This window comes from Nelumbo nucifera, chromosome 1 (genome assembly GCF_055504915.1).
Source record: "Nelumbo nucifera cultivar China Antique chromosome 1, China Antique-T2T, whole genome shotgun sequence".
Classification (NCBI taxonomy): domain Eukaryota; kingdom Viridiplantae; phylum Streptophyta; class Magnoliopsida; order Proteales; family Nelumbonaceae; genus Nelumbo; species Nelumbo nucifera.
The window spans coordinates 170,657,359-170,685,257 of NC_142649.1; the positions used below are offsets into that span (position 1 = coordinate 170,657,359).

A 27,899-nucleotide genomic window follows, 5' to 3' on the forward strand; every position below is an offset into this window, starting at 1 on the left:
TCATTTTCCCTTTGTTCCTACCCCATTCATTTCTTCTGTCCGTGCCCTGCCTGCCCGGGTGTGCTCAATCCTCAACTGAGACAGACTGAAACCAGATGCCTCTGGCCTGGCCTGGCCGGCTGGCCCTGCCCTGTTTCTTCTTCCTGCTTCTACTACACTCTCTAGATTCTGGACTTAAAACAAAATAAAAAAAATTGGCTCGAATATGATACCGAGAAATGGTAACCGATCAGTTGGTATCATACCTTTCGGCATCGTACATTTATCAAAAACAGAATTTGACCTTCATGATGCTTTGATGAAAGGAATCTACTGATATAACCTTTTTTATTGCCAAAATTGCCCCTAAAGTTGTAGACAATTACGTGGTTTTATCACCTTCGGCGGTTCGGCCGTACCCTACAATTATTATTATTGTTTATTTATTTATTATTTATTTGTATAAGATAACATGGTTAATTCCAAAACTATAAATAACGTTGATGGGCCCCTCTTGTCGCACTGGGCCTGGCTGCACGCTCGGAGCGGTAGTAAAAGGCTAAAAGCTCTGCGTTGCGTTGATCCTTGATCGTCACGCGAACCATCTCTTCCCCCTCCGTTTCTTCTCTTGCCTCCTGCTAGATCTGCAATTCCATTCCTAAACCATTTAAGGATCCGATATATTTCTTTTCTTCTACTTTCTTCCCCCTTTTCAACTTTTTGGATTTGCCTTCAGCCAATCGATCGATCCGGATCTCTGTTTTTGAGGGTCCCGTTTGCGATTTTCGAGGCGGTCTCTGTTTTGTTCGGTATACATATGAAGCATTTTCTAGGGTTTTGAATTCGTTATAGTATGTGATCGGAAATGGGGTCCGGAATGCCTGCCGTGTCCCCTTCGTCCTCTTCCGCTCTCTCTGCAGATATTGCTGATATTACCATCTCAAGTGAGTTTCGCAATTTCTTTTTTATTTGCTTCGTCGCTTCAGTTATCGTTATTTTTACTAGTGTCACAATGACGATGTTCATGTGGAATTCGTTTTCCATAAGTTGAAACCGTAAATATTCTTTTGAACTTAGGAGAATTACTTCTGGCTTTTCCATTGTAAATATATAATTTTCCGTCTTCTTTAGGACGGACCGTGCGGGTTTTAGCTGACGAAATATAGGATGCACTAGATGCTGAAAAGTACAGCCTCCCCAGTGCATTAGTCCAAGCACTGAAGGTCTTAGATGTGTGTGTGGGTCTGTGTGTGTGAGAGAGGGAGAGAGAGCGTAATCTATCGTTGCATTAAAATTTATAAATATATGGTTGACAATTGGAAAGCTTTCAGCCGGTCGGATTAGTAATGTATGGATACTCACCTCGGATGAATGCTGGCATCATTTGGGAGTCTTGTGACGTTGGAATTTATTGGAAGGTGTATTGCAGAGTGCCAGTATAATCTGAAATGATGCAAAGGTTTGGGTAGAGTTTCAGGATTAGAACACTTGGCATATTAATTAATACTGTTAGACATATTTATTGTGGTGAGAGTTTCAGTCTTTGCACGTGGATTGGAAAAAGCGTAATTGCTGAATTGGAGATAAAATGTGTCATTTTGGAAAGGATCTCCTTTTCTTTATTTCTTTCTTTCTCTCCTTTTCTCTCTCTTAAGGAAAAAGGACAAAAAGGAGGGAAGAAAGAGTAATTCCATCATTCCATGCTTAAGCATGTTACATTGTTTCCATGGGCAGAGCACCATATTTTACGCTATCAATAGTAAAAGGGAGAAAGAAGGAAAGAGAAATGACACTCTTATGAATGTTATGTTGTTTCCACAGGAAGTGCACTACTTGTGATGTCAGCATCAGCAATAGTAAAAGGCTAGTTGTTTATTAGAGTTATTTTTGTTTTCCATTCCTATTAAATCTGTTGCAGTCGGTGATATTAAAGGCACACCTCTAGGCGCACAGGTGAGGCGCATTTTAGGGTAGGCACCTTGCCCAGGCCCTAGGCACAGCACTTTCAAAAGGTGCACACATGGTGTGCCTAGGCGTACGCCTGATGCACCTTGCACCTTGGCTCAGGCTTGCGCCTTTTGAAAATTGTACGTTTTTTTTTGCTTTTTCTGAACCTAGCGACTGGGCCAAGGCTCTATTTGCCAATATTATTCATTCATTCGTCTTAGTAAAATATCTTCTTAAAAGGCAATTGAAATTATAAAATCATTATTTTTTGTGTGAGAATTAAGAATTTAAGCCCCTAAAATAGACTTGCCTCGAGGGGCGTGGCACAAAGGTGACTCGTAGAATCAGTAATGTAATATGTTTTACATCACATTAGCTACTTTTGCAATTGAGGAAAAAAAGAGATTGTGGGCTTTACATGCTTGGAAATGTTTTATATGTTGGATTTTATTTTTTAATTTTCATTTGAATATGCTTTACATGTTAAGTTTATGTATTTTAATTTTAGATAATAGGTTTTTTAAACCATTAAATTTAAAACTTAAGTTTATATTTCTTATTAATATTATGTTTAATATTTTTTATTTTTTTGGCATTTTTTTGAATTTTTCTGACTTTTTTTTTTATTTTTTTTAGCAATTTTTTTTTTTGTATTTTTGTGCTTTGCTTCAAAAAGGCGCACACCTCACCTTGCGCCTTGCGCTTTTAAAACACCGGTTGCAGTATCTTGATTGCTTCTTGTATGGATATTCTGGTTCTTTTTCTGCAATTATCTATTAATACAGCTCCAAACATGGTATACATCATGCATTTTCTTACCATTAGAAAAAGAAGGGTGGGGCAGAGATATGCTATGAAAGAAAACAAATTATCATGCTGAGCAAAACTGGAACTTCAAGATTTTTTTTTTGTCTGTAATAATCTGGAAATTCAAGAACTTTTCTCTAAATAATTCAATTGTTGGTATTTGCTTATTTTTGCAGAACTTCGGGAGAGGCATCAGGTGGAACTAGAAAATTTGACCTTAACTACCCAACCATTCAAGACTTCTAAGCTTTTTGTATTGGCTACTGCTCAATATCTTAAGAAGCCAATATTATATATTCTGACAAGAGGTGGTTGGCCTTTTCTTTTGGGTTCTTTGGTAGTGGCTACTGGATTTCTTCTTATTACCTTTGATGGTCCTCATGAAAAGGTATTTTGTTATGTCCCATCTTTCTGCCATTTTCAATATGCTATGTGCTAGTACTAGGTTATAAAACATCATTCGAATGTTATCTTTGCGCAACAAAAAAATGCTTTGTGGAGTTGTTCATTTCACCATTCATTTTCTTTTTTTTTTTATTTTTTGCAAACTATATGGTGGCTAATGTTGTCATACAACATAGTTTGTTGTAGTGGAGCTGATTTTGAGGGTGTTTGGCATAGCTGCATTTTTTAGCTGTTGTGTGTTTTTCTTAACTTGCCATTTCAGCTTTTCAGCATAAACTGTTACTTTTATGACGGGGTGTTTTTGTTGGGGGGGGGTTGCAACAACACCTCTGATGTGGCATATTGAAAGTAAGGTACCAGGAAACTTTTTGAGTTGTTACATCCTAATTGGAGCACAATGTTTTAATAACAAAAGCAGAATTCTTTAAATGTCACATCAGCATTGCCTCTCCCAAACAGTTTTCTACTAGATAAAAGCATAAAAACCTGGGGCATTGGATTGCTGATTGTGGCGAACCAGCAATAACAAAAAACACAGCCATGCCAAACACCATCTCATGTTTTTACCAGTGTTTTTTCCTTAAACCTGTTAATTCTCAATTTTTTTTTCTGGAATAAGTCTGATTAACATAACTAACATTTCATATGTGTCTAGCATGCTCAGGAATTTCTTCATTACTTCCAATTTGGTTTGTGGTGGGTAGCCCTTGGTGTGGCATCATCAATTGGTTTAGGTAAGTAAAATTATATTTAACAGCTACTAGAAGAGTCCCATCATTGCATCTATACATAAAGTATTATTGGTGAATGATTTTTTGTTGCTGGGGTTTAGTGGATATTGTAGCTATTTGCATCTTAGACATCAAGAAATTTACCTCTAGACGGCTGCTAAACAATTAAATTAATTTCGTTCTTTGTCAAAGTCAATATAAACATTTATGTAGATTATTATATTTGTTGTTTTTATGCTAACTCCAATTCTGAATTCTATTGATCATTTCTGTAAGCAGCATGGTTTTTTAACTTTGGTCAGAACTGAAGTATTTTAGCCTAACTGAGTTCCATTTATCATTACTATCAAAAAATGGTTATAGCTGATTTGCAAGGGGGTCAGACCGTGAGTGGGTGGTAGTTATTGCTTTCATGGAAATTATGAACTGAGATCAACTGATAAAAACAACAATTGGGGTTTAGGTTTGACAAAAGCTCTTCCTTTTGTCTTCAAAGTAATTTTAGGTTTTTGTATTCTTATTATCTGCATTGTTTGCAAAAATTTTCCCTTCAATCCACCTCTCTTCAGATACCTACATGCTTGTTCATATGTATTCAGTTTCATGTACCAACTTGTATGGCCTGCTCTAATTTCATTTTTGAATAATGGTGTCATCTGTCAAACATGATAACACAATGTATTATTCTGAGATCTTTTTCTAAGGTTGCCAAACCTTTTACTTGTCTTACTCTTGGGGTTCGAGGGGCTTATCTTTACTTTCTATCCAACAGCCAGACAGAATGTGTCTAGTTCTCTTGTTTGTCAGTCTGCTTTAAACTAATCTTCTTTGCCTTCCTCTCTCTCTCTCTCTCTCCAGGATCTGGTTTGCACACATTTGTGCTGTATCTGGGCCCACATATTGCACTATTTACGATAAAAGCCATGCGCTGTGGCCGAGTTGATTTGAAATATGCTCCCTATGATACAATTCAATTGAACAGGGAACCTTCATGGCTTGAGAAGGATTGCTCAGAATATGGGCCTCCAGTCTTTACATCTTCACATGGTTCAAGGGTTCCACTGGGCAGCATACTACCACAAGTTCAGTTGGAGGCTATTTTGTGGGGCATTGGAACTGCACTTGGAGAACTTCCTCCTTATTTTATCTCAAGGGCAGGTACATTCAATTAGAAGTTGATTTATGTGTTAACTAAGATCTTTAACATCATCATGTCTTCAAACTGTAGAGATGCATACACACATATATTTTACATATGTACATGCATGTTTTCATATGCAGGTATGAGCATGATGAGGAGTAAAAAATTCATGACATTTTCTCTAATAAATGCATGATGTTTTTTATTTTGGTAGTAGCACAGATCATTTGACATGAATGGCTTCCCAATACATGGCTTTACTCAAATTTTAACTAACTTTGAAAATAAAGATTGTATAGCATATTGACTTATTTCTCTATCCAGCAAGTATGTCAGGAAGCAAATTGGATGCCGTGGAAGAACTTGAGACCTTGCCAAGTGAGGACGACAGCATCATATCTAGTCACCTGAAGCAAATCAAACGCTGGCTCCTTTCACACTCCCAGCATCTGAACTTCCTTACGATTTTAGTACTTGCTTCGGTTAGCTTAGCTTCCTTTTCCTCTTTTTATTTAGTGGCATTTTCTCCAGTAGAAAAATTGACCATCATTTCTGGCAAGGGGGAAATAGTATTTTTCTGTGGACTATTTAATATTACATCTCCATAATTAGTAGCCTTTTGTTCAATTAGATGGACTGCCCATCAATTCTTCTGTTGGGCTTTTTGTTGTTCAGCTTTTGGAAGAGTACTGTCTTCTATAAATAACTGCTGTATGTCTGAGATGAGCAGTTTTTTTGTGAAACATTGTCAAGTCCATTCTGAAAATTAACTTCATCTATTCGGTTTTGGATATGAGCTGTGTTCTCATCTTGGTCTTTTAGGGCCTTCTTCCAATCTATATGACAGCACATGTAGATGTACTTGTACAAAAATCCACACTTCATGCCAGCATATTTGGTAAGATTTGCGGGTGAGGCCACAAAGAAAGGTCCAATGCAAATGAAGATGATCTAGAGTCTAGACTTACTAAGTTAAGTTGGCTAAATTCTACAAGACAAATTGTGGGTACTATGTGATAGGTGCAAGTTGAAGGGGCTAGAAGAGCTAGGGAGACCATATTATGTAAATGAACATATAGTTGGGGGGGTAGGTGGGTTCAGCAAAATGCTGTAATTATGCACCCTGCTTCCCATATTCTTGAAAAGTAGGGAATTGTCTTATTTTATTAATAAAATCACATATTACTTTTGCTTACCAATAAAATTGTCTTGAAGTATCATATTCAGTTTGCAGATGGCACTATTTTCTAAAGCCAATGGTAAAATGTCTCTCAAACTCAGGGGTGTCTTTAGATGTTTTGTAGATTTTTAAAAGTGCAAGGCACAAAAAAAAGCACAAGAGGCACAAGGCGAAGCATGCACTTTTTCAAAACAAGGCACACAAATGCAAAAAAATAAATGATTGAAATGCAAAAAATGCCAAATATGAAACATAATATTAATTAAAAATATAAACTATAATTTTAAAATAAAGGAGGGTGACAAAAACACACACTTCTTTCACAAAATGGCAAATGCCCATGCTAGAGTTTCTTCTATTAGCAAGCTGGTGTGGGAAGATAAGAGCGGGGACTTGTGGGCAGAGATTAAATCAGTTGCAACTTCTTTTTATAAGAAGCTCTATAAGGAGAGTTGGAGGTTTAGACCCTTTCTTACTTACCTCCCATTTAGGCAGCTGGATGAAGTTCAGAAAGTTTGGCTTGAGAGATTTTCCGAAGAGGAAGTTTGTTCAGCAATTAAGAAGTTAGAAGGAGATAAATCACTGGGGCCAGATGGCCTCACAAACCTTTTCTACATGAAATGCTGGAATTTTGTGAAAGATGACTTGATGAAAGTGTTCCAGGCGTTTCATTAAAATGCCTCGTTGCAAAGAAGCTTGAATGCCACATTTATTACTCACATTCCAAAAATTGAGGGGGCTGTTAATATTAAGGATTTTAGGTCAATCAGCCTTTTGCACAGTTTTTACAAAATCTTGGCTAAAGTCTTGGCAGAAAGAATGAAAGGTGTGTTAGGAAGTGTAATCTCCAACAACCAAAGTGCATTTGTTCCAGGGAGGCAGATGGTAGACTCAATTCTAATTGCTAATGAGCTAAGCTAATTGACTCGAGAAGAAGAGAGGGAACTCCGGGTGTGATTTGTAAACTTGATATTGAGAAAGCATGTGATTTCATCAACTGGAATTGTCTGGATCGTGTGTTGGACAGAATGAACTTAGGACAGAAATGGAGAAATTGGATCAGAGTTTGCATTAAGACACCAAAATTCTCAATCTTAATTAATGGTCAATCTACGGGTTTCTTTGGCAGCTCTAGGGGTTTGAGGTAGGGAGATCCTTTGTCCCCTTTGCTGTTCATCTGTGTCATGGAAATTCTCACACCTTTTAGTAAAAAGGCGGCAGATTTTGGTTTATGGAATGGGTTTGCAATCTCCCCTGGAAAGGAAAAGGTAATATTCTGCAATTTGCAGATAATACCCTATGTTTTGTTGATGCCTCTGTGATTCAATTGGAATCAGTGTTTGGGATTTTGAGTTAGTTTGAAGTGGTGTCTGGTCTTAAAGTTAATCTGAATAAAAGCTAGATCATCCTAGTGGGCCATGTTTCAAATTTAGAAGAATGTGCAAAGGTGATGGCTTGTCAAATTGACTCCCTCCCGGTAAAATATTTAGGACTGCCTCTCGGGGCTAAATTTTCTTCTTCTTCTTCTTCTTCTTCAATTTGGTGCTCAATTATTGAGAGATTGGAGAAGAAACTGGCCTTGTGGAAGGCAACATACCTTTCATTTGGGGGTAGGCTTACTTTGATTAAGAGTACTCTCTCCGACTCCAACCTATCTACATATTTCCTCTCCCTTTTCCGCATCCCAAACAAAATTGCAAATAGACTGGAGCAACTTCAAAGGAATTTCTTGTGGAGGGGTTGGGAGGATGAGAAGAAGATTCACATTGTAAAGTGGGATCAAGTATGTCTCCCTAAGAATGCTGGTGGGTTAGGAATACGAAAGCTAAAGAAGTTTAATTCTGCCCTTCTTAGCAAATGGTTATGGAGATTTGCTTCTGAGAGGAATGCATGGTTGAGAAATCTTATTGCGGCTAAGTATGGTGTGGAATAGGGTGATTGGAGGTCTAAGGAGCTTAATCTCAATGGGGGAAGATTCCTCTGGGCAGGTATCTTGAAGAACACTCCTCTCTTCCTGGATGGGATCAGATTTAAAGTCGGTAAGGGGGATAGAATCAAATTTTGGAAGGACCCCTGGTGTTTAGTGGGTCCACTGGCTGATGTTTTTCCCCTTATTTTCCAAATTTCTGTGAATCAAGATTCTTCTGTTGCTGAAAATTTTAGCATTTCTGGTGATTCTTTCATTTGGACTCCTCTTTGTAGGAGAAATTTGTTTGACTGGGAGGTGGAAGAGTATGGGGAATTGTTGGGGCTGCTCCAAAATCAGATGATTGATTCGAATTCAGAGGATGAATGGGTTTGGAAGTGGAATGCAGATGGTAGTTTTTCAGTCAAATCCCTATTTCTGAAGCTGTGTGGTTCAGGTCATGAGAATTTCCCTGTTAGACAGGTTTGGAATCCAACTAGTCCCTCAAAGATCAATTTTCTGGTCTGGACTATGGCCCTTGATAAATGTCTGACCAAGACTAATGTGGAGAAACGAGTTATTCAGATCCTGGATCTCTCTTGTGGTTTGTGTGGAAAGAGTGCAGAAACTACAGAGCACTTGTGCATCCACCGTCCGGTTTCGTCTGTGTTCTGGGGGCATTTTCTTAAGGCTTTGGAGATTAGCTGGACCATGCTAAAATCTGTGAAGGAGCTGCTGATGTGTTGGAGAGATGAGGGCCTCAGCAAGAAAGGAAATATTGTTTGGAGTTCCATCTCAGCAGCTGTGTTTTGGTCCATTTGGACTGAAAGGAATAGCAGAATCTTCTGTGGTAAATTTAAAAGCCCGGATGAAATCTTGCAGAGAGCTGTGGAGAAGCTATGCTCCTGGGTGTCTGTGAATGAGGAATTTAAAAATCAGAATGTACCCCTGTTGTTTTGTTCTAAGTCTTGGAACAGCTTGTAATGTGTATTGTGCCCAGGCAGATCTAGTGGTCTGGATCTTGTTGTATCCCTCTTCAATATGATGAATAAAGTGCTTTACCTTTTTCCAAAAAAAAATTATGATCTCCAAGTTAACCTAGAAAGGACAATGTTGCTGGTATCAACTGCAGGGATATAGACACTGGAAGATTTACTGATATCTTTTGGCATTTAGGTGTGGGTATTAGATTATCTTGGTCTCCATTTAGATCGGACATTTCAAATTTCTTGAGTGATCTGCAAATTATGGAGCAGGCGCAAATATGTTTGTCAGAAGATATTTGATTCTGTAGTTGAGGATCATCTGATGAAACTGAACGTGTCTTGGGAGTTGGACTAAATAAAATAAATCTCTAGTTTATCTAAATAGAAAGAAAGAAGAATGTTGGATCTTGTATTTCCAATTCCATTGAATAAAATCTTCTAATAATACAGCTGTGGCAAATAAAATCTATTTATAGATGCAAGTCTGTGCTATCTGGTATACCATCTTGGTACACTGGTCAAAACCAAGCCCTTTAATTTGTTTACACAAACGCTAATAAAGCCATATTGCAATATTATATATATTTTTATTTTGTCAGTCTCAAGCAATCACTATTATGTTAGGACATTGTGTTGATTTTCATGATAGTGTTTTAACTGAAAATATATTTTTCAGGTGCCAAACCCACTATTTGACCTTGCTGGAATTATGTGTGGCCAATTTGGGATCCCCGTTTGGAAGTTCTTTCTTGCAACATTGACTGGAAAGGCAATTATCAAGACCCACATACAGGTTTGTTAACTGTTTATTCATTCTTCAGACCTGGAAAGCAGTGTGGACCAGAGCATTTTTCCTTTATGCTGTTTGCTTTGGTCAGCATGTTTTTCCTATTTTCTGTAACTGAAGGACTGACTTTGGTCTTTCTCTTTGCTTTATTCTGGTTAATAAGATTATATTTCTTTTGATTCTAACCCAAAACTAAGTTTGAAGAAATAACTATATATACTCGTATATATTTATTTTCCTCATATATACTAGTGCTCTTCTATCAAATATCTTGATCTGTTACTAGTTTTGGGAATCTGGATCCAGTGTGAAAATCTGATTTCCCTCTCTGACAAACTTGCAGACAGTTTTTGTCATCTCGGTTTGCAATAATCAACTTCTTGAATGGATAGAAAATGAGTTGATTTGGGTTCTTGGCCATGTCCCTGGTCTCTCATTTATCCTTCCCAGCATTGTTGCTAAGCTGCATTCAGTCAAAGAGAAGTACATAACTCCCCCACCTCCAGTGCACTCTACTGTCAAGGTATTGTCAATGTATTTTGTACTGATATATGCATACAATCTCAGTCCCTGTTACAAGAAAATTACTGCATTGTATTGCAATTCATCTGTTAGAGAGTGATGTAATTTCTCTTTTTTTATTAGTGATATAATTTCTCTTTGTTTTAGAGGTTTTCTGTATTTTTTCCATTTCTTTCTATTTAGAGAGTAAAAAAAAGTAAAAGATTTTACTGCATAGTCTTACAATACAAATTTGGAGTAAAATTGATCAGCAACAGTATCAAAGTTCTATTAATTATTTGAAAAAAATAATTACAATAAATTGTGCCAGGCACCCCTATTGTAGACTTTCAGTTGCTTCCACACCCTCTGGTTTTTGCTATTACAAAGCATTTCCTTCATAAGTCATACCCCTATATAGTGCTCCCTATTACAACTCTTTGGCTGAATTTCTTATTTCCCTTGGCAAGCACTTACAGTCCTAGGTTCCCAACATGTTATCTTTGAACAAGCCTGCACTATTTTAGAATTGCCTTTCACCACCAAATCTTTATTGGAGTGATCTGGGCAGTCTTAAACCATGCAAGACTGCTAAAATTTCTGCCCTTGTAGAGTCTCCAAATAGTGCCTTCAAGAGGAACTTTATTTTTGGTGAAAAAACGAAGGTGATACACAAAACCGGGGGGGGGGGGGTGGTAGAAATTCCCAAGCAATCAGCAAAACATAAATACAACAAACCACTATTACTAGAATGGTTCTTGTGGTTGCCATATTATCTTCTTGGTTCTCTATTCAAGGATGTATCAGCGATTACTTGCCAATTTCTCATGATGTAATTAGTTGAGAATCAGTCAAAGACATGGAGTGATTTTTCCAATGTGCCACTCTCACCATAATAGTCTCAATTACTGTTTTCTTAGTCTAACTTTTGTCTTTGAAAGTTCTTGCATTTCTTTCTTCCCAAACTGTCCAAAGTACTGTAGCCCTTCTGGATCTCTATAGGATTTTGCCCCTTTTCCTAGGTGGTGAGAAAGAATATGACTAAAAGAGATTACCCAAATCTGTTGGGGGATTCCACCTGCACCCAAATATGAGAATAAAAAAATCCCCAATGTCATGCACAAATGAAGAAGAGATCAGTGCATGAAATGTAGATTATCACTTGCTCTGTAGAGAACATGTGGGGAGATTGACACCAATTTGGCCCCTTTCCGTTATGATGTTCACAAGGTATTAACTTTCACTACAATACAGCCTTGACCTATCTAGGATTGGATGAGAAGGCATGAAAGAAGCACAAGAAAACTGACCTGATTGCAAGAGGACCAAACGTTTTTGTCACTACAAGAATCATCCAAAAGAAAACCATTCAAATATTCAATAAGCTCTATTCATCAATATATATATATATATACACAGATATATACTAGTAAACATGTACGTGCATTTGCATGTGACAGTATCTCCAAGACAAAATTATTTACAATTCATGGACAGTTTTTGAACAGTTTTAAGTGGGCAGTTTTTTAACTGTTATAAGTGGGCAGGTTTTGGAGTGAGAGTAAAGGACATATATGCCTTTTTTTATGCCCGTTGTATGTTGCTTAGATAAGGGGTAAAAATGTCTAATGCAAAGTCCAGAAAATGGGGCTATTTGCTCTTTTACTAGTAGCACAGATATATATATATATATATATATATATATATATATATATTCAATAAACTCCTAAACAACTTCAATCTCATTATCCCTTGACCCTCTTCTGAAATCAAAGTTCCAAATAAGTCCTTGGTTAGAAACAGAAATGCACTGAAAAACAACAAACTCTTTATTGTTAACCAAGGATAATAGACTACTAAAACAATCCTTCAAAAGCTGATTGCCCCACCATAAATCAGTACAAAACCTGGTTTTGTTACCAGAGAATACTTAAACAAAACATAATAACAAGCCAGGAGACGTGCATCTAGGTAGGGGTGAGATGCACCTCAAAAAATGAGCCAGGCATGCCTTTAAAACGTTTGAGCCTACCTAGCTAACCTTTAGCAAGGAAATAAGCTAGAGCATTAGCTGATCAGGACCAACCTGAATGAGCAGTTCAGGAGAAGTGCTTCTGAAGAAGGCATCCATGAACCCATGGGCCATCAATTTATGACATCCAACCTGTAACTATGTGATAGACTCCTTTGCCCATCAGGGAAATCCAACCAGAAAAATAGGCCAGCTTTGGACCTTGAGATAGAGAAAGTAATTCATCTCTTAGAGGCCATTACTTGGTTTGATGGTAAAATCTCGGGCTGGAATGCATGAGAATGCAGCCACTTTGTGTGAAAAAATGCCTGAGGTTAGGATTGTACCTTAGTCAAAATGCCACTAGGTGTCCAAGAAACTCCAGAAAGAGGGAAAAAGTGGTCCTATACATCTGCAGTATATCATACTTTTAGATGGGATGATCATTTGCAGCAATGCACAGAAATTTCTGGGTTTGGACCTAGGTTTTGTGTCTAGGCTGGGCCCAAAATCTATTCTATGTACTTATGCAGTTGTCCACATCAGCTTATTTTCTCTCCTCCTAACATTGCTTCTCAACCTCCTCAAAAGTTTGTTTTTTTGAACTTTCATAAGATAAAAAAAATCAAACATGGGGCCGTTTAAACTTATCCACAACCAATTCAGTTTTCTTTTTATTAGGAAACTGAATGTCCCCATTCACAGGCCTCCTCTAGTATATACTTGTGTGTGTGCTATTTTATTTATATAGAATTGTATTTTATATTATATAAAGTATAAGATGAATTTTATAAATATTTAGTATTTTTATTTAATGTCATATAACCAAAGCCCAGCTGGCTTATGATCACCCCTACTTTCAGTGTTTTACTTGTGCCCCCTCTTGTATACATGGGCATTTTGTAATTACTTGATTTTTCATATTTGATTACCATAAAGAGTACTTTTTCAAATGAATTACGTTATACTTTTAAGTTGTTATTTTTGCGTATGTCTAGTCACCTAAATGTGTATTGGTGGTCCAAAGATAAGCAACACAACTATTATAGGTAAAATGAAATAAAGAAGCTTACCCCAGTAAACTGCATTCATCCAAATGTTGTATATTATGGCCTGTCAACGAGGACCGACAGGAATTGAATTAGTCTTTCCTTGGTTAATGTTTTCCAAAATCAAGTCAAACTCTCTTAGTTTTGTTTTGTTATTTATTTATTTTGTAGAGACAAACTCTGTTTGTTTGTTGACCGTTAGATCACAACACCTTCATGGAGTCAGTTTTCTGGCTTCTTTGTTGGAAGAGGGGCAAATTTTCCCTGTTTTATTAGTACAGTTTATATGATGGGTTCTACTTTTAAATGTTATTGTTGCTATGCAAATATCTTTATGTTAGTGTACATCGATCATTTAAAAAATTCAGTTACTCATCAGGTTATCTTCTGTCTGAAAGGAATTGATTAATTCCTTCAACAAAACATAAATGACATTTAATCCCTTTTCTTGTTTGCTGTCACTTGTCAGGTGAAGAAGTGGAATCTGTCATTTGCATCAATCTGGAACACTGTAGTGTGGTTCATGCTTCTCAACTTCTTTGTCAAAATTGTAACAGCAACGGCACAGAAATTTTGTAAGAAACAGCAAGAAAAAGAATTGGCTGCATTAACTGACCAGTTATCAAAATCAAGACATTTAAATGGAGAGAGTGGCCGAGTATCAAATTGAGCTCATGAAACCCCATTGGTTCCATTGGTGTTTTTGTTTCCAGCAATTGTAGTTGATGGCAGTTAAATTTAAAATCTGTCATCATTAAAGCCACCCCAAGCTTTAACTCAGTCTGCATCAAAGGTTCCCTGTTAGAAGTATGTACAAAAAATAAACATATGCGGAAATAGGAAGGAGTTACGGGATTATTTATTTTGTGATATGGGAAGCAGCACGTTGAAGGTGGTGTGGTAGCATTATTTGTACTGTTGGAATTGGAATTGGGAACTTGGGAGGAGTATTATACTCCTCGGGCGATGATGATGCATGCAACACGCCAACGGCCAACACCAATTATTTGCTTTATCAATTATCAACTATGAGCTATCTGGTAAGGCTACATTAGTTGTTAGAGTTTGGTCGCTCAACTCATTGATTTTTCCTAAGAAAGAATTCCGTGCTCGCGTAAGCCCACTTGCTGATGATTGCCTTGATGACCCAGGAGCCAGGACCCTCCTATTTTGTTATGTTGATTGCAATCGCCCTTGCACTTGCATTGTCTGTTTTGTTCATGGAAATGTGGAATGCTGCATGAAGCATTTTTATCATCAGCTTGGAATGGCTTTTTAGCCAATGGTTGCATCTGAGCCTAGTGATTGATCATCCCACTAATGGGATTATGGGACCGGACCCATCCTCGTAACTTCAGGTTCAGGATGCCAATCCACTCTCTAATGGAGGAAATGATACTTTGCCTAATTTGCACGCGTCCTCAAGCCTCACGTACCTAAATTACAATGTTTAAATGTCACTTCGCATTTGGGACAGTTTCTACAGAATGAATCTGATTTCACCAAAGTCGCTGGGTACGCAGGATGCTCACCTTAACTAAACCTTTGGCATTTCTTGCACAAAGTCACCGGCTGCTCTCAAATTTGAAATCGCGTTCTCCTGCTTGCTTATCAGCTTGAGATTTTACCACTACACTAGGCAATTGCCCCTACTCCCCAAGCCTGTGTTTTTGCATAAAACCCAACCATGACTTTCCCCTCAAGAAAGAAGCTGGAAAACATTAAGGTAGCTGAGACAAAAGGTGCAGACTATGTATTGCTTTTGCTTGGTTCCTGGTAGATGGCCACTGAAATATGATAAACATCAAATGCTATACAGTTTCAAATTCGGGAGACATTATTTATGTACATGTTCCTTCGGATAAAAAGCAAGCCAAGTACCATAAAATCCCAATCAGCATTCTTCACTTGACCCAGCATTTAAACATTTCATTTTGCATATTGATTATTTAGGAAAATCTTGCCTGCTCCTCCCACCTAAGATCTGCAGCAAACTCTGAAAATGCAATCCGAGGATTACCATTTGAAATAGACAAGTAATATTCAGCTGTACTATCATCAACATGCATGCTTCTCCTCAATGAGTCGACTACCCTCCTCTTCCCTCTCTCTGTAGCTGACCTATCTGATAGATGGGTGAGCTTTCCACCAGGAATGCCTTCTAAATACAACACAGCAACTTCTCTTTTTGCGCAAGTATCCAACTCTATGTAGCAGATGCTATCTACAAGAAGATCTGGTTTACTTATAGGGATCAACAACCTCTCCCTTGAATATATGCCATGGTCACTCATCATATTGTTCAAGCGTTTAATGTCCATGACCTGCAGATAAAAAAAGTTATCCAGCATGATATTGTATTCATTGTCCATTTAATTAGAAAGGAAAAAAAATTAAAGTTGGGAAGCAAATCTTTTAACAACTGTGAAGCCAATTTCCAGAGGAGAACATGGTAACAGAAACAACAGCACAAGGGAACTAAATGTCAGACTTGGTAAACCAGAGGAGAATATGCTTAAAGAGATGCCCATTTAATCTGATTTAATATGAAGATGCCACACTCTTTTTACATCCACTGAATCCAGCCTTTCTGGAAAGGAAAGGGGGTTAATGGATACCTCCAATCATGATTACCATATGTAATTTTGTAGGACAGATAACAAGAAATCATACCATGAACCTCTGTCAGACTGAAAGAAAAACTAAATCAACTCCCTCACATTCTCAGCTGAGGTAACTAACATCAAATTTGAGCTTAATGGACATTGAAGCTATAAGAATTTCTTTCCATGCCTAAGGAGTCTTGTCCACATTTTTGCAACTGTGCTGTCACTTTGCAATTGTCAATAGATTAATGAAATTACAGTAAAAAAATCTAGTGCCTCTTTATTCTTCCAAGGGCCTCAATATAACACAAATACAGACAGGGTGCCAAGAATTTCATCCAGCTGTTGCTCAATTGTATCCTCAACCAATGCAAACATATTTAATAACAAAGAGATTAGAGGATAAATCTAAATTTCTCTAGTAGTACCCAATTTCAAACTCCCATAGCAGGTGCAGAACAAACGTTGGGACACTCCAAGTTCTCAACCTCTGTAGGCTGTACATCATAAGAAGATCTAGGAAAATGGATATTGTAGATGAATCGTCATCATCTAAACCTTGTCCAACTATGTGGGGCCGGCTACATGAATCGTCAAATGCAGATGTCTGTTTACTCCTTGTTTTGCTAAGGAATCAACTAAGCTGTTACCTTCCCCTGTAAGAAGCAATCTTCCTTCACACTATAGGGATAGATGAAAAGTAAAAACTCTTACATTTCTTATATACAATCTCTTTCCTACATACAAACTTCACAGTGACTTCGCTTCTACCAGATTGAGCCAAATTCTTAGGATCTTCATTCACATATGCTATTGCCATCACTAGTTGTTCACGAGTTTATATCAAATCCTCCTAAAATTCTTGATTATTGTTACATTAATAGAAAAGATGGTCATAAATACTGCCTAATCTCCTTCTTTGACCATTCAAACCCAAGTAATTTGGTAAAAGGGCCATTATCCAATGTTGGTCTCAATTATACAGGGTCTTGGAAAGGGTGCTGGATCCAGATCTAATTTTTGCACAATCAATGGCCCCTAAACCCAAATAATTTAGCAATACAATAATTCTGCAGTTCAATAACCCGATTGTTCAGTAGTTATAGAGGAACTACATTGTCAACTATTCTGCTTGGAGATTCCTCCAATTTGTCCATCTAGGCACCAAGGTCAGTAAATGAAATAGCATATTCTAAAGCTAAGAATGGAGTATGTAGAAATGATTGCTTTAGCAGAGACTTGGTAACACATGATTATATTGTTTCTCCCATCACCATGTAGAGATGAAGTTATGGCAATAAGAAGAAGGTTATAACCATGACATACCTTCAGGTAGACAAACCATTGTGGATCTGTGGTGTTTCTCAAAGACTCATTATATCTTCCTTCGTTTGATTCTCATACACTTGAGGTCCTAGGCCTACTTTAAGGTAACAATTATCAACTACAAAAATTTATCAAAAAAAAAAAAAACCAACTACAAAGCCAGAGAGACAAATCCCAAACAGTCTAATATACGATTCATTTAAGGAATCAATTCTTCTAAAACACACACGCACACATGTGCACACTCTTACCACAACCTCATTTTGTCATACATGCTTCCCATATCCTAAACACTCTGAACAGAACCCAGCTAATAAATGGACCTCTAAACCTTGATTCTGAACCAGTAAGGTCAACCATATACCTTTGTCTCCAATACCAACCACTGCTACCCATGCACTGTTCTCTAGACATTCCCCAGCAACTCCCGAGATATCAATCATTTCCTACGAAGAATCTGGTCCCTCTAAAAGATTTCCACTTCCATATGTTGTCTTCCATTGTGGCTTCAATAATTTATGCCCCACTGCTCAACCTCTCCCCAGAGAAATTTCCCAATCTATATAGCAAGACCGTCCATTTACTCTCCCCAATTCATAATTGTTTTTTGACTTCTCCACCTTTGGTTCAAAAAGCATCCCAGAGGAGTGTATGGAAGCTGTTGAGTTTTCCAATCACACGGGAAAATATGTTTATTTTTAGTCCGGACAAAATCAACAAGCAGCTAATGCATAAAATTCCCTTCATTTTTTTATACCATCTGGACACAGAAACAGAGCGTCACAGCCAATTCAATAGAATCCAAGGATAAATAAGTAATAACAGAAAAGTTAAGCTATTACATAATAACCAACGATGAGAATAATTGTAGAGCAGGAAAACAAAATGACAAGAAAGAAAAGAGTAAACCTGAACGGAATATTTGACAGCGAGGCTAGCGACGGTATCTCCTCGGACCAGTCGGTGAGAGATGGCGAAACGACCAAGGCTGCTATCACGCCAGAAGCTCCTGGAACTGGGATTCCCAATTACGTCCTTCAATTTCCATAGGGTTTTGAAAGCTCTGGTCTGAATCTCTCGGTCAGAGGCAACCGAGTTCCAGAGGCGGCAAACACAGGCAGCTCGAGCGAGGTCCGATACCGGCAAGCGCACAAAGATGCTACGGAGAATGTCACTGCAACTGAGGGCGGTGAAATTCGAGTTCATAGGAGAGATGACGACATCGTCGGTGGAGGCTGGGGAGATACCGCCGGAGGTACCCAGGGTTCCGTTGGAAGTTTGGGGATCTCCCATGGGTAGGGGCAAGTCTTCGGCGGAGGAGGTTGGGTTGTTGGGGATGAGCTGCTTGAATATGTCATCTTCTTCGTCTCCACAACATCCCATAATCGATTTGACTTTAGAGAGAGAGAGAGGCTGTTTGCGGAAGTCTGTCTGTATGTGTGTGTGTGAGAGAGAGAGAGATCAGAGAGCAGAGAGGAAGGAGATCGTCGCCGTGAGTTTTTAACTGAGCTGAACTGCTGAAACTTGGAGTAATCCCAAAATGAGGAAGTTGGTGCTAATGTCACGTCGGATTGGAATCAACTAAACAAGGCCATGCTCTACCTTGCATTGATCGGGATGCCGTCCGACTGATACCAATCTGACGGTGAATAGAACCCGTGAAGATCAAAGCGACTTATAATACCAAATTCTAAAGAGAAATAGGTTGACTTCGTAATGTCGCCCGTGGGGCACCCAGCAAAATGAGATTAGATTGGCGCCCCACAAGCACATTTGAGCGTGATGGGATCTCCTTCTCACAAATGGGCACCTCACATGCACATCCACCGTTTATTGGGAACATTTCTCGTGAATATTTATTAATAAGTGCCGGAGATGTTTCCAATGCATGATAGGATGTGTGTGTGAGGCGCCAGTGAAGCGTCAATTGTGAGGAATAGATCCGATTTTCATTTGAGCGTGTATTAGGAATATCTCGTGTATTTATGATAGGGAGATGTTCTCAATACACGGCCGGGATGGATCCACTCAGTGGAGGCGTTGATGTTAATTCAATAAAGATATTAGATGCATGTAATATCGGCATGTGTCATTTCAGGACCCCTCTAATATGTCCCTACAATGGGTGTATCGAAGGTCTGACCGATTCAAGAGGTGGAGGAATCCTAAATCGGTCCCATGAACCGGTTTCAGAAAAAAAAAATTAATAAAAAGTAAAAACATAAACAGTATCAATTCGCCCGATACTTGCACCTACCTTTAAATTGTATTGTAGTGTATTCTTTTTTATTATCCACCTTCCTTTAAATTGTATTGTAGTATATTCTTTTCTATCATCCACCTACCTTTAAATTAAATTGTATTGTAGTATATTCTTCCACCTGTCATATTATAAATAGTGACAAATTTGGGAGGTGAGGACTGAGGAATCGATAATTTACCCTAAGCAAAAAATTGTAGATATATCATGAGAAGCAGAAGTACATAAAAATTCCTGATGTGCGGTTAGATGCTGTGTTCTCAGTATTTTTTTTTGCTAAAATAAATTAAAAATTATTTTCAACATCTGTCCTACAACCAAATTATAATAAAAAGGTTAACCAATGAAAGCAAATTTTATTTTCTCCCTTTTAAATTTTACCTGGTCTTACAACCCAATTTTATTTTCTCCCGCAGAAAAGAAAAACCGATTTAAAACTTATTTTGATGACCCATTTTTATTTTCCATGCAGACTTAACAGGACAAAGTCATTGATTTAAAATAACCAAGGGGTTGTTTGGCAACATGTATGAACTTGTTTTTTTCTTTTTTGTTTTGAAAAACGAAATCATTTATATTGGCCAACACCCCCTAAACAATTTATTTAAACATCTTATTTTGTTTTTTAAAATGAAATTATTACAAAAAAAAAGTTTATACTTCCATTTTAGCATTCATTTCTAAATAAAATACTTTTTATAAAAAATACCAAAATATAGGGAAGAATTTGTTATAACTTTGGACATAGATCCAAGTTTTGAAATGAAGTAATAACTTTAATTTAATGGGCAGAAATGTAAATTGATAAAGCACAATACAAAATTTTGAATTATAGGCAAACTGGTAAAGTTGAAAGGAGATACTGGAATTTTGTTCAATGTAATTGGAATTCGAAGAGGCCCACTTTGTGCAACTCTTTTTTTTTTTTTTCCTTTGTATTTTCTTATGTTTATTCAAGGGTCCAAGCCAAGGTCCATCAATGTGTATCATGGTTTTTAAAACCGGACTGGCCCAGATGGTCGGACCAAAAAAATCAGGAACCAATCATTTGACCGGTTTTGTTTTTCCCCAAAATCGGGAATTCTCAAAAAATCGTTGATTTTGATAAGCAAACCGCTGACCCGGGCGGTTAACCGTTCGAACGGTTTTGACCATTTCTTATTTTTTTATCAAAACGGGCTGACCATTAGATTTAAACGGTCACATCTGCGCCCCACAAGAAGGTGCCTCACAATGCCCTACAATACATCCCTACTTTGTATTGAGAATATCTCTCAATGATGTCTCATCATTTTCGCCCTTGTTATCGGGAGATATTCCCAATATAAGGTGGGGATGCGCTGTGGGGTATTGTGGGGTGCGGATGTGAACTCGAAAACATGACAAGGTCCGTCCCTATATTTCATTATCCTTAACTAAAGGTGGAGCCCAAGTCACTAGTCGGCCTAGCCTGCCTTCCTTTATATCTGATATGATGATATCAATTAGGGCTATTCATAAGAAGGCCCAACCCGACCAAATCGACCAACCCGGACCAACCCAACCCGAGTCGGCCGGGTTTTCATCAGCACCGGTCGGTTTCGGGTTGTACAAATTCATAAACCGATGGTTCGGGTCAGTTTCGGTTTTCTTGTGTGAAAATCGAAACCAACCCGAACCGAACCAACTTAGTTCCTACTTAACTAAAAACTGAAATATCTGAAAATACATATTCCAATATCTATTTCTAAAAAATATATATTATGAAATATGTCAGATATATATTTCCAGAAAATATATATTCTAATATATTTGTATGTATATTTTTGTTTATATATATATATATATTTCTAAAATACAGATTTCAGTTTTAAATATATTTCCAGAAAACTAGGTGGCCATGGGGGGCATGGATGAACTTAGAACCGAAACCGATCGAAACCGACCCAACCCGACTCAAACCGACCAGATCGGTTTTGCTTAACGCTGGGTCGGTTTCGGTTTCCATCTCAAGTAACCCGACCAGATCGGGTCGGTTGGAAAAATCTCAATAAACCGACCCAACCTGACCCGTGAACAACCCTAATATCAATAATCTCATGGATGTAAATATTTATGCATAGGAAAGTGTTTACTGAAAGGATGAGAGATCCATCATATGGATGGCCGAACCCTATAGGAAGGTTGGGCAAAATTTCAAAAATTTCTCTCTCCCATGTGGGAATCACATTCCCTATTTTAGAAAATTGCATTTTCTACCAAAAGGTAATATCAAGAATACTTCTTGATCACTCCCACAGGTGGAGATTGAACTGGTATGGCGACAAGAGCAGGAAAAAGTAGAAGACAGTAGCAGTCGAACTGCAGATTCTTCTCTCTTTGTAATATCTGAACTGAAAATTGTGAATTGGAGGTTCGCCCTGCTCTTCTATTTATAGCCTTTAAAGAGAGCATCTCCTAATCCCATTAGGAGTTTCCTAATCCAAATCTTGTATTTGGATCTGGACTCTCTTTAAGAGATAATGATAATCTCTTATCGTATCTGTAGATAAAGATCAACCCTCATAATCTAATCAGGAATTTCCTGATCCAAATCTTTATTTGGATCTGGACTCTCTGAGTGGATAGGGACAATCCCTTAATCTATCTGCTGATCTAAATCCCAGAACCACCCCCTTTTAATTAATCTCATTAAGCCAGTTCGAATTGGGCTTTAGGCCCATTAAGTCCATCTGCTCACTTACCCTCCAAACTGCTGCCTAGTTGGATATCATTGTATGGCGTGGGACCCAAACATTGATATACACATCAGCCACATGGGTTCAGCCCAGCCTCTGTTACAAGGCATGGCCGAATTCACTGTAAGAGACAGTGAAGCCCTGAGTCCATCACCATGGGCTCTTAATGGGCCCAACATTTACACTAAATGATCATTGGGTCAAACCATCTTATAAAAACCCAAGGACTATGGGCAGATGCAAGATTAGCCCATCAGGTATTACCCTCAATGGTCTTACACTTAACCTCTCAGCCCATAATGATCAAATACTACTCGACAAGAGATGACCTCTCCCTCGGTTGCAAGGAACAATGATGCACTCTCTACTCACATGAATCCCGGGAATTAAAATATTTTGCAAACATTTTGAAATATTTTGCAAAACAAGTTTCAACGGTTGAAATCAACTATCGGCAGTTTTGGTTTCCATCAGAGAGAGCGCATCCCCGACCATTCACTTTGTCCGACAAAGGGGCTGATCCTGTCACTATGATCACCCACTCAAATGAATTCTCGGACTGTCCCAACATACCTAGGTTTTGACCCCCTCTAAGGATCTCACTGATTGACATATCAAAGACAACCCAATCCGATACTTAGTGTAGTATCATAATTGAGTCTAGGGGTCAAGTGTAACATTGCAATTTTGGCCATCTATCTCCAAGGTCTAGGGCAATACTAGAATTTTGGTTCGGTTCAGGGTTTCAAGAAAACCCACACTACATGTACCTCAGGTCTCACCCTGGCAGCTAAGACAAGCCACCGCAACCAACTTGGCGGCACATCAATATCAGCCTTGGTAGGATAAATCTCCTTAGATCTATCCAACGACTGTAAAGATTCTAAACTAACATGAATCTCATATGTGTCCAGTTTAAGGGTATTACATAGAAACACACCATGATAACATGAATCAAATATGTACTTTATTCATTTATATTAAATGCCATAATGCACATCATTCTAATTAGAGCTAAGGACATACACTGTCTAACATTTACAGGTGGCACAAGTGAGAGAGAGGCTGAAAATAAACTAAGAAAAGAATATTATGAGTAATTATGATCTATCAGATTTTTTTTTTCTTCCTTTAACCCCATCTATACCTGTTCACCACCAAAAACAGGAAACCCATCTATACCTTTCAAGCATTTATACTTTTTCGATGTCAGCTTCCAAAGTATCTATGCATATCATATCATATTATATAGTAATGATAGTAATTTTTGAAAAATTATTCTCAATGTCTACATCTATTAATTGTGAATGCAAATTTATTTGTATTGATGCAAAATTATGATAGTGCAAACGTTTGGGTGCAAATTTTGATTTATTTTATTTGATTGCTATACAAATGAAATAAAGCAAAACTCGAAGCATAATAAAGTAAAATCCTAAACAAATTAAACTAGGATTGATATGGGGATGCAAACGGATCAGATTCTAATCAAGGTATATTCAAATCTGATATGTCACTTATGTTGAATCTAATCCAATCTGAATATCGATTGGATTTGATAGGATTCAATTTGAATTCGAATCCGACCAGTAAGTTAGATCTTTGAATCTGATCCGATTCGAATTGTTTTTTAATTAATAAATTATTAAAAGAAAAATAAAATATATTAATTTAAATAAAGTAAAAACAAAAAATACAAGTACTTTTTAATTATTTTCATCATATATATACATGTTTTTTATAAAAAATAAATAATATAACAAATTTATAAAAATATAATATACAAATATATTTATAAATAAATAAATAACATATATATATGTATTATATATATATATATTTATATTTATAAATATATAATAGATATCGGATCGGATCTTCTCAGATCGGATAGGGGGATCCAAATCTGATCCGATTTCCGATCAGATAATATTATCCAATCCAAAGATTCGAATGGGATGATCTGAATTTGACCAAATAGGATTGGATCTCAGATCTTAGATCGATTATTGATGAGGGCAGATTTGGCCCTCCGCTCACAACATGACATGTGGTATCTTAGAATAGCTGGACGACACCCCGATACCACAAGGGAGATGACTTGCCTTAGACAAAATGATGGAAACACAGTTGCCGACCTACTAAAGACCTAGCTAGCGACCTACCTTCGCCGACCTGATGGAGTCCCAGTTGACGACCTTATACACAACTCGGGCACCTCATTAGGACGGCTAGGAGTACCTCGTCCAAGGCCGACCTATGGTACCTCGTCGTTATCAGTCCAAGGGACCTCAGCGCGAGGAGCGACCTCCCTCGAGGACTTGTCGACTCGATTGAGGTTCAGGTGGCGACCCGCGAGATGTGCTCGCCGACCTCCTCTATGTGTGCATCCCGTCACTCCCGGGTCTTCTGGAGGTCAGCTCCCGCACCGAATGTTTTGGAAGAAACCGAATAAGGCACAAAGATTGGTCTACGTGCGCCACTACCTCCGATGACTTTGGACCGGCCAGCCACATCTTCCCATAGATCTCGGGTGCAGTGCGTGAAGCCCACACCAAACAACGTCTATATAAAGGTTTCATTTCCAACTTTAGAAGGTATGTGCAACTTAGCTCTCGCAGCTCTCTAGCTTTCTAGCATTTTAGCTCTCTCTAAAATCTCCACATCGCTAACTTAAGCATTGGAGTGCCCACCCCGGGTAAAGCAACCCGGGCACTATGACACTGTCTCTTTGCAGGTCGACCCAACAAATTAGCTGGCTCGGCATTTGAGCCACCTTCTAGCAGGGAACTCGCTAGCTCGACGTCCAAGCTGTCCTCTAGTGGGTAGCTGCTAGATTGCGCATCATCAATTGGTGCCTTCTGTATGAAACACTACACAAAAGCTAAGTTCTCACCTGTGTTCTAAGCCTCAAGTAATGACATTCTCAAGCAACAACAACAATGCTTGGATTGAAGGAACCCTCCTAGAGGGCAGAATCAGAATGATCAGCCTGAACAAGTTCTAACAGTCTCGCTCGAACAGAATGTCTTAGCTCTCCATGGTTCCCACGAGATTTGACAACCAATAGATTGTGAGGCCACCCCTATAGGACGAGCCCTCCATGGTTGTAGTGGGAGTTGACGGCTAACAAATTATGGAGCTGCCCTTGTAGGTCGATCCCTCCATTGTTCCTGTGAGAGTTAACGACCAATAGACTGTGGAGCCGCCCTGCCAACCTCAATTCATTTTAAATTTGCACTTAAAAGCCAGGTTCTCAACTCATTTTAAATTTGCATTCAATGGTAATCATCCCGGATGAGACTCGTTAGCTCTGTTCACGAGGTCACCTCTACAGGTCGAGCCCTTCGTGGCTCCCGTGGGAGTCGGCGACCAACGGACTCTACGGTCGCCATTGTGGGTTGAGCCTTTCAAAGCTCCCATGCGAGCTAGCGACCTACAGTTAGTAGAGCCACCCCCGCAGGTTGAGCTCCCTATGGCTTATCGTAGGAGAAGACGATCAACGTTTACGAGTGATGACGTAGTGTAGCCGTGGCACCAATCCATCGTTCATGCGCTAGTAGCAACGCACGTATCAACAATGCTATCACAAGGGGGCAGAAACTAGATGACCAGCCTGGGTGAGCTTTAGCGGTCTGGCCCAGATTGTCTCCCAGCCCAACTGCAAAGCCTCACTACTAATCGAGCCTTCCATGGCTCCCATGAGAGTTGGTAGCTAGCTGAATGTGGAATCGGCCCCATAGGTTGAACCTTTCATGGTTCCCGTGAGAGTAGGCGATCTGCAGACAGTAGAGTCACCCCCTCAAGGTGAGCCCCTCATGGCTCCAGTAGGAGTGGGCGGCCAGTAGTTCCAGGAAAAGGTGCAGTACATGTGTGGCATTGACCCGCGAATGTAGACCTGGGAGAGCCAATCCTACGTGATGGCATAGATGTAGTCGCATTTAAAGCTACTACGGGATGACCATCCGCATTGGTGACCTGGTCAAATCGAATTCTAAGGGGAAGCCAAACCGCTTTTAGCTAAGGCCCCCTATGCTGACCTTGAGATACATCAACAGCTCGATGCCGTTTTGACGGTCGAAATTATGACCATCCGTTTTGGCGACCTGGTCAAATCGAATTAAAGGGAAGCCAAACTACTTTTAGCTAAGGCCCCCTACGCCGACTTTGGAACACTTTGGTAGCTCGGCACCATTTTGGCAGCCAAAATTACGACCATCTGCTTTAGCGACCTAGTCAAACTAAATTTTAAGGGGAAGCCACCCCACTTTTTAGCTAAGGTCTCCTTAAGCCGACCTCAAAACATATCGTTAATAGGTAGACCGATTTAAGCAGGTCAACCCCCATCTATCTAGCTCGATAGTGTTTTGACTACCGTTTCTACACTTAAATCAATCTCAAAAGACGTTGACATCTCATTGTCGACCTAAAAAAAAGGAAAGAGAAATGGAGGAAAGGAAAACTAGTTCGCATTTATAAAAAAAAAACTAATTCACTTTCAACACTGTGACAGACATGCAAATTTGGCTGATTTGTTCACAATCATCCTCCACCTTGGTTTCAAGCTCCGCATCGACCTTATCGGCTACTCCTTTGAGAACCGGATTGAGGGACATTGCGTTGTAGTCTACGTAAGTGGAGTGACCTAACAAGGCAGTCACACAGTTGGAAGCCCCTCTTGAGGACATGCTGAACTCCACGCTTGAGGTATTTGGCTGAATTGCAGAACTCCTTGACAGTTGCATCCCTAGTATGGTAGATATGTCTTTGGGGTGCCTACTCTGCCTCTCCTCGAGCGGATGAGTTCGCTCCTGTGCCTCGATAATCAAGACGACGAAGTCCTGCGTAAGGCTGCATTCAACCCTTAGACTCTTCTGACTTGGGGAGCAAACTGGACTGATGCTTACAAGCTCATCGAACTGGTCATTCCGGGCCAAAAACCTACAGTGAGGTACTTCCTTCACCAAATCGACCTCGTCTCGGGAATGGGGGGGGGGCAATTGATGAGGGTAGATTTGGCTCTCCATTGACATCATGACACGTGGCATCTTAGAACAACTGGACGACACCCCGACACGAGGGTGATGACTTGCCTTAGCCAAAATGATGGAAACCTAGTTGCCGACCTACGAGAGACCTAGCTAATAACCTACCTTTGCTGACTTGATGGATTCCCAACTGGTGACCTCATACACAACTCGGGTACCTTGTCAGGGCAGTTAGGAGCACTTCGTCCAGGGCCGACTTGTGGTACCTCATCGTTATCGGTCCAAGGGACCTCGGTGCGAGGAGTGACCTCCTTTGGCAACCTGCAAGACGTGCTCGCTGACCTCCGTGTGTGCATTCCGTCACTCCCGGGTTTTTTGGAAATCAGCTCCTGTACCGAATGTTTCGAAGGAAACCGAATAAGGCATAAAGCCTGGTCTACGTGTGCCACTACCTTTGAGGACTTCGGACCGGCCAGCCATGACTTCCCAGAGATCTCGAACGCGATGCATGGAACCCACACCAAACAACACTTATACAAATGTCTCATTTCCAACCTTAGAAGGTATGCACA

General features: G+C 39.1%; 2 protein-coding genes across 3 annotated transcripts; one reads left to right on the forward strand and one right to left on the reverse strand.

Moving 5' to 3' along the window:
* The first annotated feature begins 433 nt into the window (after positions 1–433).
* LOC104596508 (vacuole membrane protein KMS1-like) lies at positions 434–14,479 on the forward strand. 2 transcript variants are annotated; one of them, XM_010257699.3, is made up of 8 exons: positions 434–923; positions 2,910–3,121; positions 3,794–3,872; positions 4,728–5,027; positions 5,335–5,492; positions 9,759–9,875; positions 10,213–10,392; positions 13,900–14,479. In XM_010257699.3, exons 1-8 carry the CDS (start codon positions 845–847, stop codon positions 14,098–14,100), a joined length of 1,326 nt encoding a protein of 441 aa, XP_010256001.1. In that variant the 5' UTR covers positions 434–844; the 3' UTR covers positions 14,101–14,479. The 2 variants fall into 2 exon arrangements, with proteins under 2 accessions (XP_010256001.1, XP_088751350.1); XM_088895224.1 differs by having other exon boundaries at positions 523–923; positions 3,803–3,872.
* Positions 14,480–15,159: 680 nt separating this feature from the next.
* Positions 15,160–19,713, reverse strand: LOC104596507 (F-box protein At1g55000). Its single transcript, XM_010257698.3, has 2 exons — positions 18,272–19,713; positions 15,160–15,754 (listed from the first exon to the last, which is right to left on the reverse strand). The coding sequence occupies exons 1-2, from the start codon at positions 18,743–18,745 to the stop codon at positions 15,380–15,382; spliced, it is 849 nt and encodes a 282-aa protein (XP_010256000.1). The 5' UTR covers positions 18,746–19,713; the 3' UTR covers positions 15,160–15,379.
* Positions 19,714–27,899: the final 8,186 nt, after the last annotated feature.